Source organism: Xyrauchen texanus, chromosome 6, assembly GCF_025860055.1.
Source record: "Xyrauchen texanus isolate HMW12.3.18 chromosome 6, RBS_HiC_50CHRs, whole genome shotgun sequence".
Classification (NCBI taxonomy): Eukaryota; Metazoa; Chordata; class Actinopteri; order Cypriniformes; family Catostomidae; genus Xyrauchen; species Xyrauchen texanus.
The window spans coordinates 36557130-36568863 of NC_068281.1; the positions used below are offsets into that span (position 1 = coordinate 36557130).

General features: G+C 42.0%; 1 protein-coding gene across 2 annotated transcripts in view; it reads right to left on the reverse strand.

Moving 5' to 3' along the window:
* Positions 1-11188, reverse strand: part of LOC127645501 (receptor-interacting serine/threonine-protein kinase 2-like) — a 29073-nt gene extending 17885 nt beyond the window's left edge. Inside the window, exons 1-4 of one of the 2 annotated variants that reach the window (XM_052129142.1) lie at positions 10595-11188; positions 9233-9386; positions 8935-9090; positions 5027-5184 (exon numbers count right to left, since the gene is read on the reverse strand). In XM_052129142.1, the coding sequence (XP_051985102.1) occupies positions 5027-5184; positions 8935-9090; positions 9233-9386; positions 10595-10785 (659 nt within the window). In that variant the 5' untranslated portion in view covers positions 10786-11188. Of the gene's footprint in view, positions 1-5026; positions 5185-8934; positions 9091-9232; positions 9405-10594 lie in introns of both variants that reach the window. The other variant, XM_052129143.1, reaches the window with a different exon arrangement.
* Between the last annotated feature and the right edge of the window lie 546 nt (positions 11189-11734).

The following is an 11734-nucleotide window of genomic DNA, read 5'->3' on the forward strand; positions in this document are numbered from 1 at the left end:
GTTGCGAATGAGGGAATTTCAGAACTGGACAGCGTCACAAGGTATTCGCCCCAAGAGCCGCCTCAGCCAACGAAGTGCGCGTCTCACCAGAATGCATGAGCGCTTCGTTATTGGAGAGCCCCGTCTTTTCTCAGGACCGGCTGCCCCTGGGCCCGATCGTACTGAGGAAAGTAATGACGACAGACGATCTCTCACAGGCTGGGGCGCAGTGTTCGAGGGCAGAACAGCGAGGGGGTTTGGTCTCCACGCTGAGAGAAAAGCACATAAATTTTTTAGAGCTACTGGCAGTGTTTCTAGCTCTGAGACATTTCGTGCACTTTCTCAAGAGTCATCACGCATTGGTCAGGTCAGACAATACAACGGTGATAGCCTACATAAATCGACAAGGGGAGTGCGTTCTCACACGCTACACAGGTTAGCGTAAGAGACTGATTACGTGGAGCAACAGGAACTTCCTGTCATTACGCGCGACACATGTCCCGGGATAATGAACAGGGGAGCGGATCTATTGTCCAGACGGAATCCTCTGTACGGGAGTGGAGACTCCACCCCCAGGTGATCCGTATGGTATGGCAGAGATTCGGCCAGGCTGCCGTAGATCTTTACGCATCGCGCGAAGACGCCGCAATGCCCCCTGTTCTTCTCTCTGACCGGAGACGATGCACCATTGGGTGTGGATGCTCTAGCCCACGTAATGGCCAGACGCAGTTACTGTACGCTGCTCTCCGCTGAGCTTGATCGAGCCAACACTACGGAGGGTTCGGGAGCCGGACATGTTATGATTCTGATCGCACCGCTTCTGGCCGGGAGACTGTGGATTGCGGAGATCGCGCGAACTGCTCCACAACCAGCCGTGGCCGCTACCAACGCCGCAGAGATCTCCTCTCGCAAGCACGGGGGAAATTTTCCATCCCTCCCCTCAGAAATTAGCTCTCTGGGCCTGGCCCGTGAGAGGTTGAATCTGAGCGCAGCCGGGCTACCTCCGAAGGTGATTGAGACGATTCAGAACGCGAGGGCTGCCTCGACTCGCTTCTTTATATGATCTCAAATGGAGAGTTTTTGAGGAATGGTGTGCTGACAAGAACATTGTTCCTTTCTTGTGCTCTGTGTCGAACGTGTTGAGTTTCCTTCAGGACCTCCTGGATAAGGGCAGAGCCTTCTCCACGGTTAAGGTTTATTTGTCCGCTATATCAGCGTGTCATGTGGGTATTGACTCGGTACCATCGGCCGACACCCACTAGTCTGTCGATTCATGAGAGGGGCACGCAGGCTACACCCGTGTCAAAGCCACTGGTCCCGCCATGGGATTTGTCGGTAGTACTGAACGCGCTCTCAAAAGCTCCGCTTGAACCCATTGATAGCATTGTCTTAAAGCTGCTCGCTTTGAAGACTGCTTTGTTACTGGCTCTTACAACGGCAAAGAGGGTCAGTGAACTACAGGCTTTATCAGTTCATCCCTCATGTATGATGTTCGCCCCTGATGGTCAAAGAGCTCTTTTCAGGACTAATCCGGCGCTCGTGCCCAAAGTACTGGATCACGCGGATACAGTAAGAGCGGTTGACTTGCCAGCTTTTCATCCACCTCCTTTTTCTTCACCAGAGGAGGAGAGGTTACACTGTTTATGTCCGGTTCGTACGCTGTACATGTATGTACAGAGAACCCGCACATTGCGGAAAAGTAACCAGCTGTTTGTATCATGGGCTGACTCTTTTAAGGGAAAGCCTATATCACGGCAACGTCTTTCCCATTGGATGGTAGAGGCTATTGTGTTATGCTATAACAGCATGAACATGGAGCCCCCAGTAGGTCTGCGAGCGCATTCTACAAGGGGAATGTCTACATCCTGGGCTCTATTTAAGGGTATATCGATTCAAGAAATTTGCGCGGCAGCCAGCTGGTCCTCTCCGCACACATTTATACGTTTTTATAGATTGGATGTTACAGAGCCATCTCTGGCGCACTCAGTTCTGGGAGTAAGTAGCCAGAGGGTGTGAGTTGGTTCGTTTTTGGTAAGTGGATATTTTATCTCCTTTTGTTTTCAGTCTGCTTCGTCAGCATATCGGCAATACGGGAGTGGTCTATATCCCATAGTGAGATACCGAACGAATGTTAGAAAGAGAACGATAAGGTTACTGACGTAACCCAGGTTCTCTGATAACATGAAGTGAGGTATCTCACAAACATTGCCCTCCTTGCCTCGTAGCACGGAGAAGAGATATGCGGAGAATGACGAAACGGCAGGTGACTGCAGTTTATATACAGGGAGGTGACTCCCTGATCGCTGCAGCGATTGGTCTGCCAGGGTTGGCAGACGTGGTGTAATAGGTGCTTCCGCGATCGGTCACGCCCAGAGGTGTTCCCATAGTGAGATACCTCACTTCATGTTATCAGAGAACCTGGGTTACGTCAGTAACCTTATCGCTTGTATGAGCTTCATTTTCCAGAGTGTAATGTCCACGGAGGGGGGCCAAAAACAAGATGTGAAGCAAGTTGTTTTCAGCTGTCCAGGAAGTAATACAATGTACCCCCCAACCCAAACCCCAGCAGTGAGTAGGCATATGTGGCCGTTCCTAAGGTACCAGAACTCTGGCTAACAACATGCTGACCTCCTGTGTGATCATGTTGGCTGATCAAGGGTAGAGATAACTATCCAAAATATATATTTGACAACGTACCAGTCAGCATTGATGAGCCTGACAGGAGAAAATTAACAAGGACTGGTAATGATTACACTGCATTTATGAGTTTGTCTGCCATGTTTTTTCGATTTCACAGTGCAACTAGTTGCGCCTCTCTGAGATTCCAATTGGTCAATGCATTCCTTCCCTCTCTGTCTTTCCAACGCACCATCCCCTTCAAATACATACACAGAACTGCTCAAGAACTACACAAAACAGCTGGTTTGTAGTCCAGCCATTTCTCCGTAAAGTATCTATGTCACTATGCAACACATTTGCATAATGTCGACATTTGCATAATGTCGCAATGTCGACAAAATGCCATTTTCTTCACTGCGAAAGCAAAACCTCTTTGTTTGGACTTCCAAAAGCAGACGAATTGAAGTATCAGTGATTAAAATGTATTTTTACCACTATTCCTCAGCAGTACAACCACAACCAATGCCGGATTTTCAAGTCAGTTACCCCTGAAAGATGGTGCAGTTTCCAATTTGTTGGGACAATCTGGCACTTCAAGATCACAACCTGCAAGTATGTTTGATTATTTGTGGATTTATCTGCTATCGAGGGTTGAAATGCAGAGTTTTGTGTTGTAGCTGTGGTGTACACCCAGTGCACAGCTGTAGGCCTCTGCTAAACTGCTAGCTAATGTTATTGTGTTGAAATAGTTTTGCTAATCAGCTGTGGGCCCACGTTTACCTACAATTGTGTAGAACTATGCAGATTGTTTGTCATCCTTACTATCATGAATAGTGAACAAGTGTGGAGATGGATGTATCTTTACAAACGGTAATTTTACGTCTGCAATCCACGGTAGTGCTCGGCTAACTTGCTATGTAAAGTTATTGTTTTGGTAAGCGTTTACTATTCAGCTGTGGGCCGACATTTACCTAAAACGGTGTAACAAAATGGTCAATCTCAAGAGTCTTATATAATTACAAGCTGTAATGTTATGGCCACTATTGGTAGTCCATGGCTAACTTGCTCAATAACAGGAGTAAGCCTCTGCTTTCAGTTCATATCTCGGGTGAAAAAAAAGTTTGGCTACTCCCATTCCAGCAAAAGATGACCAACTTCGATGCACTACGTGTCTTTTACTTGAAGACTTGTTATGTTCAAATAATCAACAGTGTACTAGTAAAAAAGCTACTAAATTAAAACGTCCTGCTCAAGTAGTGCTTGCAAAGATGGTTCGGGTCAATTAGAGTGTTCTTCCAAACTTTCATTATCGGACTCAGGCTAGAGCTGGTATAGCAGAATTGACACCACTGTTACAATAGTGTTTACAGCTTGGGGACTGAAACTCTGTTATTGTAAGGGTGTTACATTTCCAACACATGCTCTACACAGTTGACCAATCACAACAGACTAGGCCAGCTGACCAATCAGAGCAGACTGGGCTTTTTGGAAAGGGGATCTTTAAAGAGACAGGAGCTAAATCAGAGCGTTTACGGCAGAGTATGAAGAGCAGGGAAAAGAAATGTTCAGTATGAGAAAAATAATGTATGTTTTTTTTTAACATTAAAGCATGTTTTCTAGTAGACACCCAAAATAAAATTATGATCCTGTAATTTAGCATAATATGGGCTCTTTAAATGACTATTGTCCTAAATTAAATTGGTAGTAAATTACTGCTTCAGTGTTACTGCCACTGCTCCTAGTAGCTTGTAATATAGCTAACCACAAGGATACCAACAAGTTAGTAGAATTTTTTTTTTTTACTGCTTTCAATTATGAGAAGTTTGAAGCATGACAGGCTACAGTTAACAAGTAGCTTCCCCAATATTGGTCTTGTTAAGGCTGACATTTTTAACATCAGTTATTAAGTCACTTCCTTTTTCTTTTCTTTTTTTAACACCAGAGCAGTGGCTGAATAAAATAAAGGCCACATTAATGTTTTTTTTTCCTGATACAGGTTTGGTGAACTATGAGTAACTCTTTAGAAATTAATTTGTTGCGTTACATTTCCCAGCCTTTCCCCGTGTTCTGGGAACTCATTCAAATATGACCAAAATCCAAACAGGGATACGTGACTACACACAATATGAATGCAACCATCACCCATATTTTCAATGTCCTGCACTTCCAGCATCACCACTTCAACTTTTTGGGAGAAACATGTCCCTCATCTGACATGAACTGTGCTGAATCAACAACAGACTGGGGTTATGGTGCAATTAGAGAGACAGTTGAAGCTGAAGGGAACTGCTGAAGGGGATGCCCCAAAAATATAGGAACAGAGAGCAGGACAAAAGGTACATTTAAAACAGTGTAGGACTAGTTTGACATTTATCAGGCTAAAGTTTATGTGGTCAAAACGGTGCTTAGACCTATAAAAGATACTGACCTGTACATGTCATATTTGACATCAGCTCGACGGTTCTTTGAGGGCTCGTACTCCTCTGGTGGCATATAGATGACAGTGCCTCCCATTTCGGCAGGTTTTGAGCTAGACCCTTTAGTGATAGAGAGCTGACGCCATTTAGACAAGCCAAAATCAGCTATCTATTCACAAACACAGACATACAAGATACATAGCACTTTAGATCAGAGTCAAAAAGGATGTATTTACCTATCTACTTTAATGATGTTGATAGATTTCAGCTCATTATAGAAGCAGGCTTGCTAATATTTAAAGACCCCGTGAAATCAAAGCGGGAGTTTGTGACTTTTAGTCCATTCCCATTAGTTTAAGGGCATCATAATGTTAGAGAATTTTAAAAGTTGACAAAAACTCCTAGCAGATTTAAAATTAACAGAGTTTCTCTTTCAGGAAAAAACATTGATGACTCATCTTGTAATACACACATTTTTGGTCAATAAAATGCTCACTTGAAATGACAAAATCCCCTCCACCAAATTGTAAACTCCCTCAGTTTCTGATTAGCAATAGCAAGCAGCAAACTAGATAGGTAAAGTTTGTCGAAACCAACTTTGTTTGATTGACAAAGCCTTGTCTGAAAGTTTATAGTTTAACTAATCATTATACAGACATTACAGTAACACCCTGTCTACACCAGACCGGGATTCCCCATTCAATTTGCCCTGCACACACTGGCGCAACTGCTGCCAACAAGACAAATAAACAGTTTAGAACAATGTTTGTTTTGACGGGTCCAGTGTAGACAGCCTCAAGGCATTGCAACAGAGAGATAGACAATCATAAAGCAGAATAAAAGGCATATTTCGGGTTCAGTACAAGTTAAGCTCAGTCGACAGCATTTGTATCAATATTGACTAACACATTTTATTTTGACTCGTTCCTCCTTTTCTTATAAAACAAAAATCTGGTGTAAAGTGAGGCACTTACAACAGAAGTGAATGGGGGCCAATTATTTTATATTAAAATATTCAAAAGTTTCAAAACGTTTAGCCACAAGACAAAGGATATGTAAACATAATTTTAGTGTGATAAAATCACTTACAAAACTTTTCTGTGTAAAGTTATGGCCAATTTTACAACTTCATTGCCATGACAGTTTAATGTCAACAAACCCTAAAATGACTAAAATAGACAATTTAAACAACGGTTATAGCTCAAATAATACACAAGTTTTAACAGAACAATTACATTTATGCATTTGGCAGACGCTTTTATCCAAAGCGACTTACAGTGCACTTATTACAGGGACAGTTCCCCTGGAGCAACCTGGAGTTAAGTGCCTTGCTCAAGGGCCCAACAGTGGCATCTTGGTGGTGCTGGGGCTTGAACCCCCAACCTTCTGGTCAGTAACACTGAGCCTCAACCACTGAGCCACCACTGCCCAATTAAAGTGCTTTTATATAATTACAAGCTGCACATTTCTGTGTTTAAACCCTCCACAAATTGGCCACATTCAATTTCCTTGTCCTCATTCGCTTCCTTTGCAGGTGCCTCACTGTAACCTCGATTTTTGCTTCTTTTAAAAGAAAAGGAGGAACGAATCAAAATAAATTTTTGTGGTAACCAACATTATGCTGTCGATTGAGTTTAACTTAAAGGAATGTTCCGGGTTCAGTACAAGTTAAAGACCTTGTGTGGGTTTGTTTACATCTGAATTTTTGACAGATGGAGTTTGAATGAACAAGCATTCTGTTGGCCCATTTAAACATTCCATTAATGCAAGTCTATGAGATTTTTCCACTGATATACAATATAGAACTGGATTGCTGATGATGTCATAGACAGTGAAGCCCCTGCGCTGCCATATTGCTGTGCCCAGACATTCCAATATATATACACTCACCTAAAGGATTATTAGGAACACCTGTTCAATTTCTCATTAATGCAATTATCTAATCAACCAATCACATGGCAGTTGCTTCAATGCATTTAGGGGTGTTGTCCTGGTCAAGACAATCTCCTGAACTCCAAACTGAATGTCAGAATGGGAAAGAAAGGTCATTTAAGCAATTTTGAGCGTGGCATGGTTGTTGGTGCCAGACGGGCCGGTCTGAGTATTTCACAATCTGCTCAGTTACTGGGATTTTCACGCACAACCATTTCTATGGTTTACAAAGAATGGTGTGAAAAGGGAAAAACATCCAGCATGCGGCAGTCCTGTGGGCGAAAATGCCTTGTTGGTGCTAGAGGTCAGAGGAGAATGGGCCGACTGATTCAAGCTGATAGAAGAGCAACTTTGCCTGAAATAACCACTCGTTACAACCGAGGTATGCAGCAAAGCATTTGTGAAGCCACAACACGCACAACCTTGAGGCGGATGGGCTACAACAGCAGAAGACCCCACCGGGTACCACTCATCTCCACTACAAATAGGAAAGAAGCTACAATTTGCAAGAGCTCACCAAAATTGGACAGTTGAAGACTGGAAAAATGTTGCCTGGTCTGATGAGTCTCGATTTCTGTTGAGACATTCAGATGGTAGAGTCAGAATTTGGCGTAAACAGAATGAGAACATGGATCCATCATGCCTTGTTACCACTGTGCAGGCTGTGGTGGTGTAATGGTGTGGGGGATGTTTTCTTGGCACACTTTAGGCCCCTTAGTGCCAATTGGGCATCGTTTAAATGCCACGGCCTACCTGAGCATTGTTTCTGACCATGTCCATCCCTTTATGGCCACCATGTACCAATCCTCTGATGGCTACTTCCAGCAGGATAATGCACCATGTCACAAAGCTCGAATCATTTCAAATTGGTTTCTTGAACATGACAATGAGTTCACTGTACTAAAATGGCCCCCACAGTCACCAGATCTCAACCCAATAGAGCATCTTTGGGATGTGGTGGAACGGGAGCTTCGTGCCCTGGATGTGCATCCCACAAATCTCCATCAACTGCAAGATGCTATCCTATCAATATCGGCCAACATTTCTAAAGAATGCTTTCAGCACCTTGTTGAATCAATGCCACGTAGAATTAAGGCAGTTCTGAAGGTGAAAGGGGGTTAAACACAGTATTAGTATGGTGTTCCTAATAATCCTTTAGGTGAGTGTATGTATATAGTGGATTTTTCCCATTTTTGACAGTCTGCTATGTGAAAACCTGAAATCCAATCCATTAGAAAAGACATGGCACACTATTACAGACAGTGTGAAAGATTGTGCGGAGTTTGGTGAATGTAGCTTGAAAGCTCTAGGAAATGTTAGTGTTCTCGGTTTATAGATTTAAAAAAAAAAAAAAAAAAACTGGTTAAACAACAGTATTTTGGCTGTAAAGACAACATAATTGTGGTTTGTTGGTCTGCCTTTGGTCGTGTTAATTAATTTATACAATTTGAAAAAGTTTTCATTGTGTTTGTCCCTGGTAGAAGCTGTCAAGTGTGGTTTTGCCAGGCTGTGAAATCAACGAAAAAGTATTAGCTATTAAAAAAAAAATAAAGATGCGAGCCCTTCAATACCTTGTTGTTTTTTAAAAGAGTATGAAGGTGGTGTCAGATAGGGGTGACACTTTCAAGCTTGTAAAAGAAATGCAACATTTACTAACCATGTTTCACAAGAATAGCTGTGAATTGAGAACTTTTAGAGGAGGGCAAGCATACAGGACACTGATAACATACAGACAAGCATGTACTGCATGACTGCACATTCTCACAATGTTTCACATACCAACAAGAGTTTGCAAGCAAAAGTCAATACATCCATAGCAAATCACCTTGAAATCTAAAACCCTCAGTTAGCAACACTTTCATTTTCAAGCTATCAGGACAAAAAGCACTGCAAAATAGCAAGAATCAGGCAAAAGCAGTTTAATTGGGGCACCTGCAGACTTCTCAATTCAAGCAACAAACACATCTGCTTGACCAAGTGCACAGACCTTGACATGGTACTCTCCATCGAGCAATATGTTCTGAGTTTTGAGATCATGGTGTAGAAGAGGTGGGGTCATATTATGGAGGAAGTTGACACCAAGAGCAATCTCATAAAGAATTCGAAGTCTCAATGGCCAGGCCACCACTGGGTACATATCTTTCTGTAACACAAGAAAGAACATACAAGAATCAACTTTGAAGAACCTTTATGCCAGCCACAAGACAGAAAGTGAAACAGCATTGCTCAAATTAAAAGAAACTGTCATTTATACAAAAAACACAATGTTGACTGTATATTTCTACCTCATGTAGCAGCCCATCCAGCGATCCATTGGTCATGTACTCTGTCACAATGCAGAAGAACTCGGGCTCATTGCACACCCCAAAGATCTGGATGATGTGGTTGAATCTAGCTTTGTGAAGCACCTCAGCTTCTTTCAGTAAACAATTTCTCTCCCTGCAAAGGGGTTAATTACTAGAAAAGGCAAACAAGGCAAAATAAAGGGACTATCGGGGTTCCCAGACTTTTTAACCAATACATTTCCATTACTTCAATCGTTTTGTGAAAACTGGACAAGAATTTTCAAAAGGAATACTCCAGATTCCAAGTTAAGCTCAATCGACAGAATTTGTAGCATAACAACAAAAATTATTTCTTAAAAGAAAAAAAAACAATGGAAGTGAATGGGGTAGAAATGTGAAGCTTATAATTTTATTAAAGCACTTACATTAATTGTTCTGATACAACTCGTGTATTATATTTGAGCTGTAAAGTATTTAAAATCATCACTGGACTACTGTTTTAGGGTTTATGGTGTTACTTTGTCATGCCAATGAAGTTTCAATATTGGACAACTTCACTCAAGATTTGTGTGCAATTTTATCACGCTAGATAGTATTTAGGCCTACGTCTCATGGCTATATTTTTGAAACATGAGAATTTCAACGTTTATGCATGGGCCCCATTCACTTCCATTGTAAGTGCCTCCCTATGACCCAGAGTTTAGCTATATTTAAACACAAGTAGGAATAAGTACAAATACATTTTTGTGGTAATCATAATCAACAATATGCCACAAATGCTATCAATTAAACAATTTGAACTGAACCCAGAATAATCCTTTTAAAATTATTATTATAATTTGACAGATCAGTGTCTTGCCGATTCCAATAGTGCAGCAATAATCATACCTAGAAATTAATAATCACTATAAAAAATGTTTTTTTCCTGTCTCTGGACAAGGAAATCTGAGATATAACTCATCAGCCCCAAAACAACAATTGCCTGTCAGTCTGATCTATTCTAGTCGGTTAAAATAACTGCCAATGAACCAAGAAACTATTCACGCAGCTTTAACATTCAGTTCCCCACCGCAGTAAAGTACGTCAATAAAAAATGCTGTATGACCACATACTTGGGGTCAAGTGATGCAAAACGTCAGAGGTTTGTGCCTGATTTCTATAGTACCATTTCAAAGTATAAATTAAATCCCAAAAGGCATGTTATACAAGCATTGGTGTCCATACATCTCAGATAGAAGTGATACCAGCTAAGAGACAAAAGCCCTAATCTGATCAATAACATACAGAATTTGACAACGTCTTTCGTCCCGTATATTTGAATTAACAATAAGCGAAGCACGGATCACTCTACACTGTACCCACCTCTCCCCAACCGGTGAATCCAGTTTCAAGCACTTGATCGCGACTGTTGTGCGCCAGTCACTGTGCTGCGCCCTGAACACGGTTCCGAACCCTCCATTGCTGATGTAGTGCAAGTCGGTTAATTTCCGATACGGGATCACCGGTAAGGTGCTGGTGAGACTGCAGATGTTGACGCAGCCGGTGTGCTCCATGCTTCGGGTTCTTATGAGACGAAACGGCAAACGGGTTCGTTCAGCTTCAGTGTCAGACACGTAACGGGAATTGAAAGCTCACGCAGCAGTCAGTCAGAAACGAACACGCTTATGACTACATGTTGTGAACGCGGTCCGGTTTACGCACTAAAGAATCCATACACAAGCGTTTGGGATGCATTTAAATGACTATAAATTAAGAAAGCTAAATTATCCTTCTTAAAAGTGCTACTAATTAACATATGTAAATTAAACGTGCAATATAGCTCGCACGTGGAGGCACACCCACAGACAGAACAACGCTATTATAGCAATTCGTTAAATAAACTTCAGGTTAACGATCAAATCAGTGCGAAATGAAGTTTGTCGGCAACCACACGTAAATGTAGTTATATACCTGTGTACAAACGCGTCACAGGTATATGAGTTAGTGGGTTGGACAACATCCGCACACGCAACGTTTGTATGTTTTTTGTAGAAGTTTCGTCAAGTCCCGCCCTTGATCTGATCACGGTTCGCTGTGGATGTGTGAATGACTTCTCAACTGTCCAATCACAGACGTTTGGTAAGTCTATAGTAGCCAATCCTGTTACAGGAGGCGGGGATTCTCGGAATAAAAGCACATCAAACGCCACTCACACGACTGTCAAGAATAAGGGGGAAATGTTATGAGATTCAATTGACTTGGATTCCTGCTCATATCGGCATTGTGGGTAATGAGAGAGTGGACAAGTTAGCCAAACAAGCTGTTAAAAAAGAGAATATTGAAGAAAATATTAAGTTGTCAAAGTCTGAAGGAAAGAGTATAATATGGAAAGAAGCCATTAGAGAATGGCAACATCAGTGGGATATGGAAGCTAAAGGGAGACATTTATATGCTATTCAAAGTAAAGTTGGGGCTGTGAAGAATAGGGGAGGGAATAGAAAAGAAGTAGTTATGACCAGATTA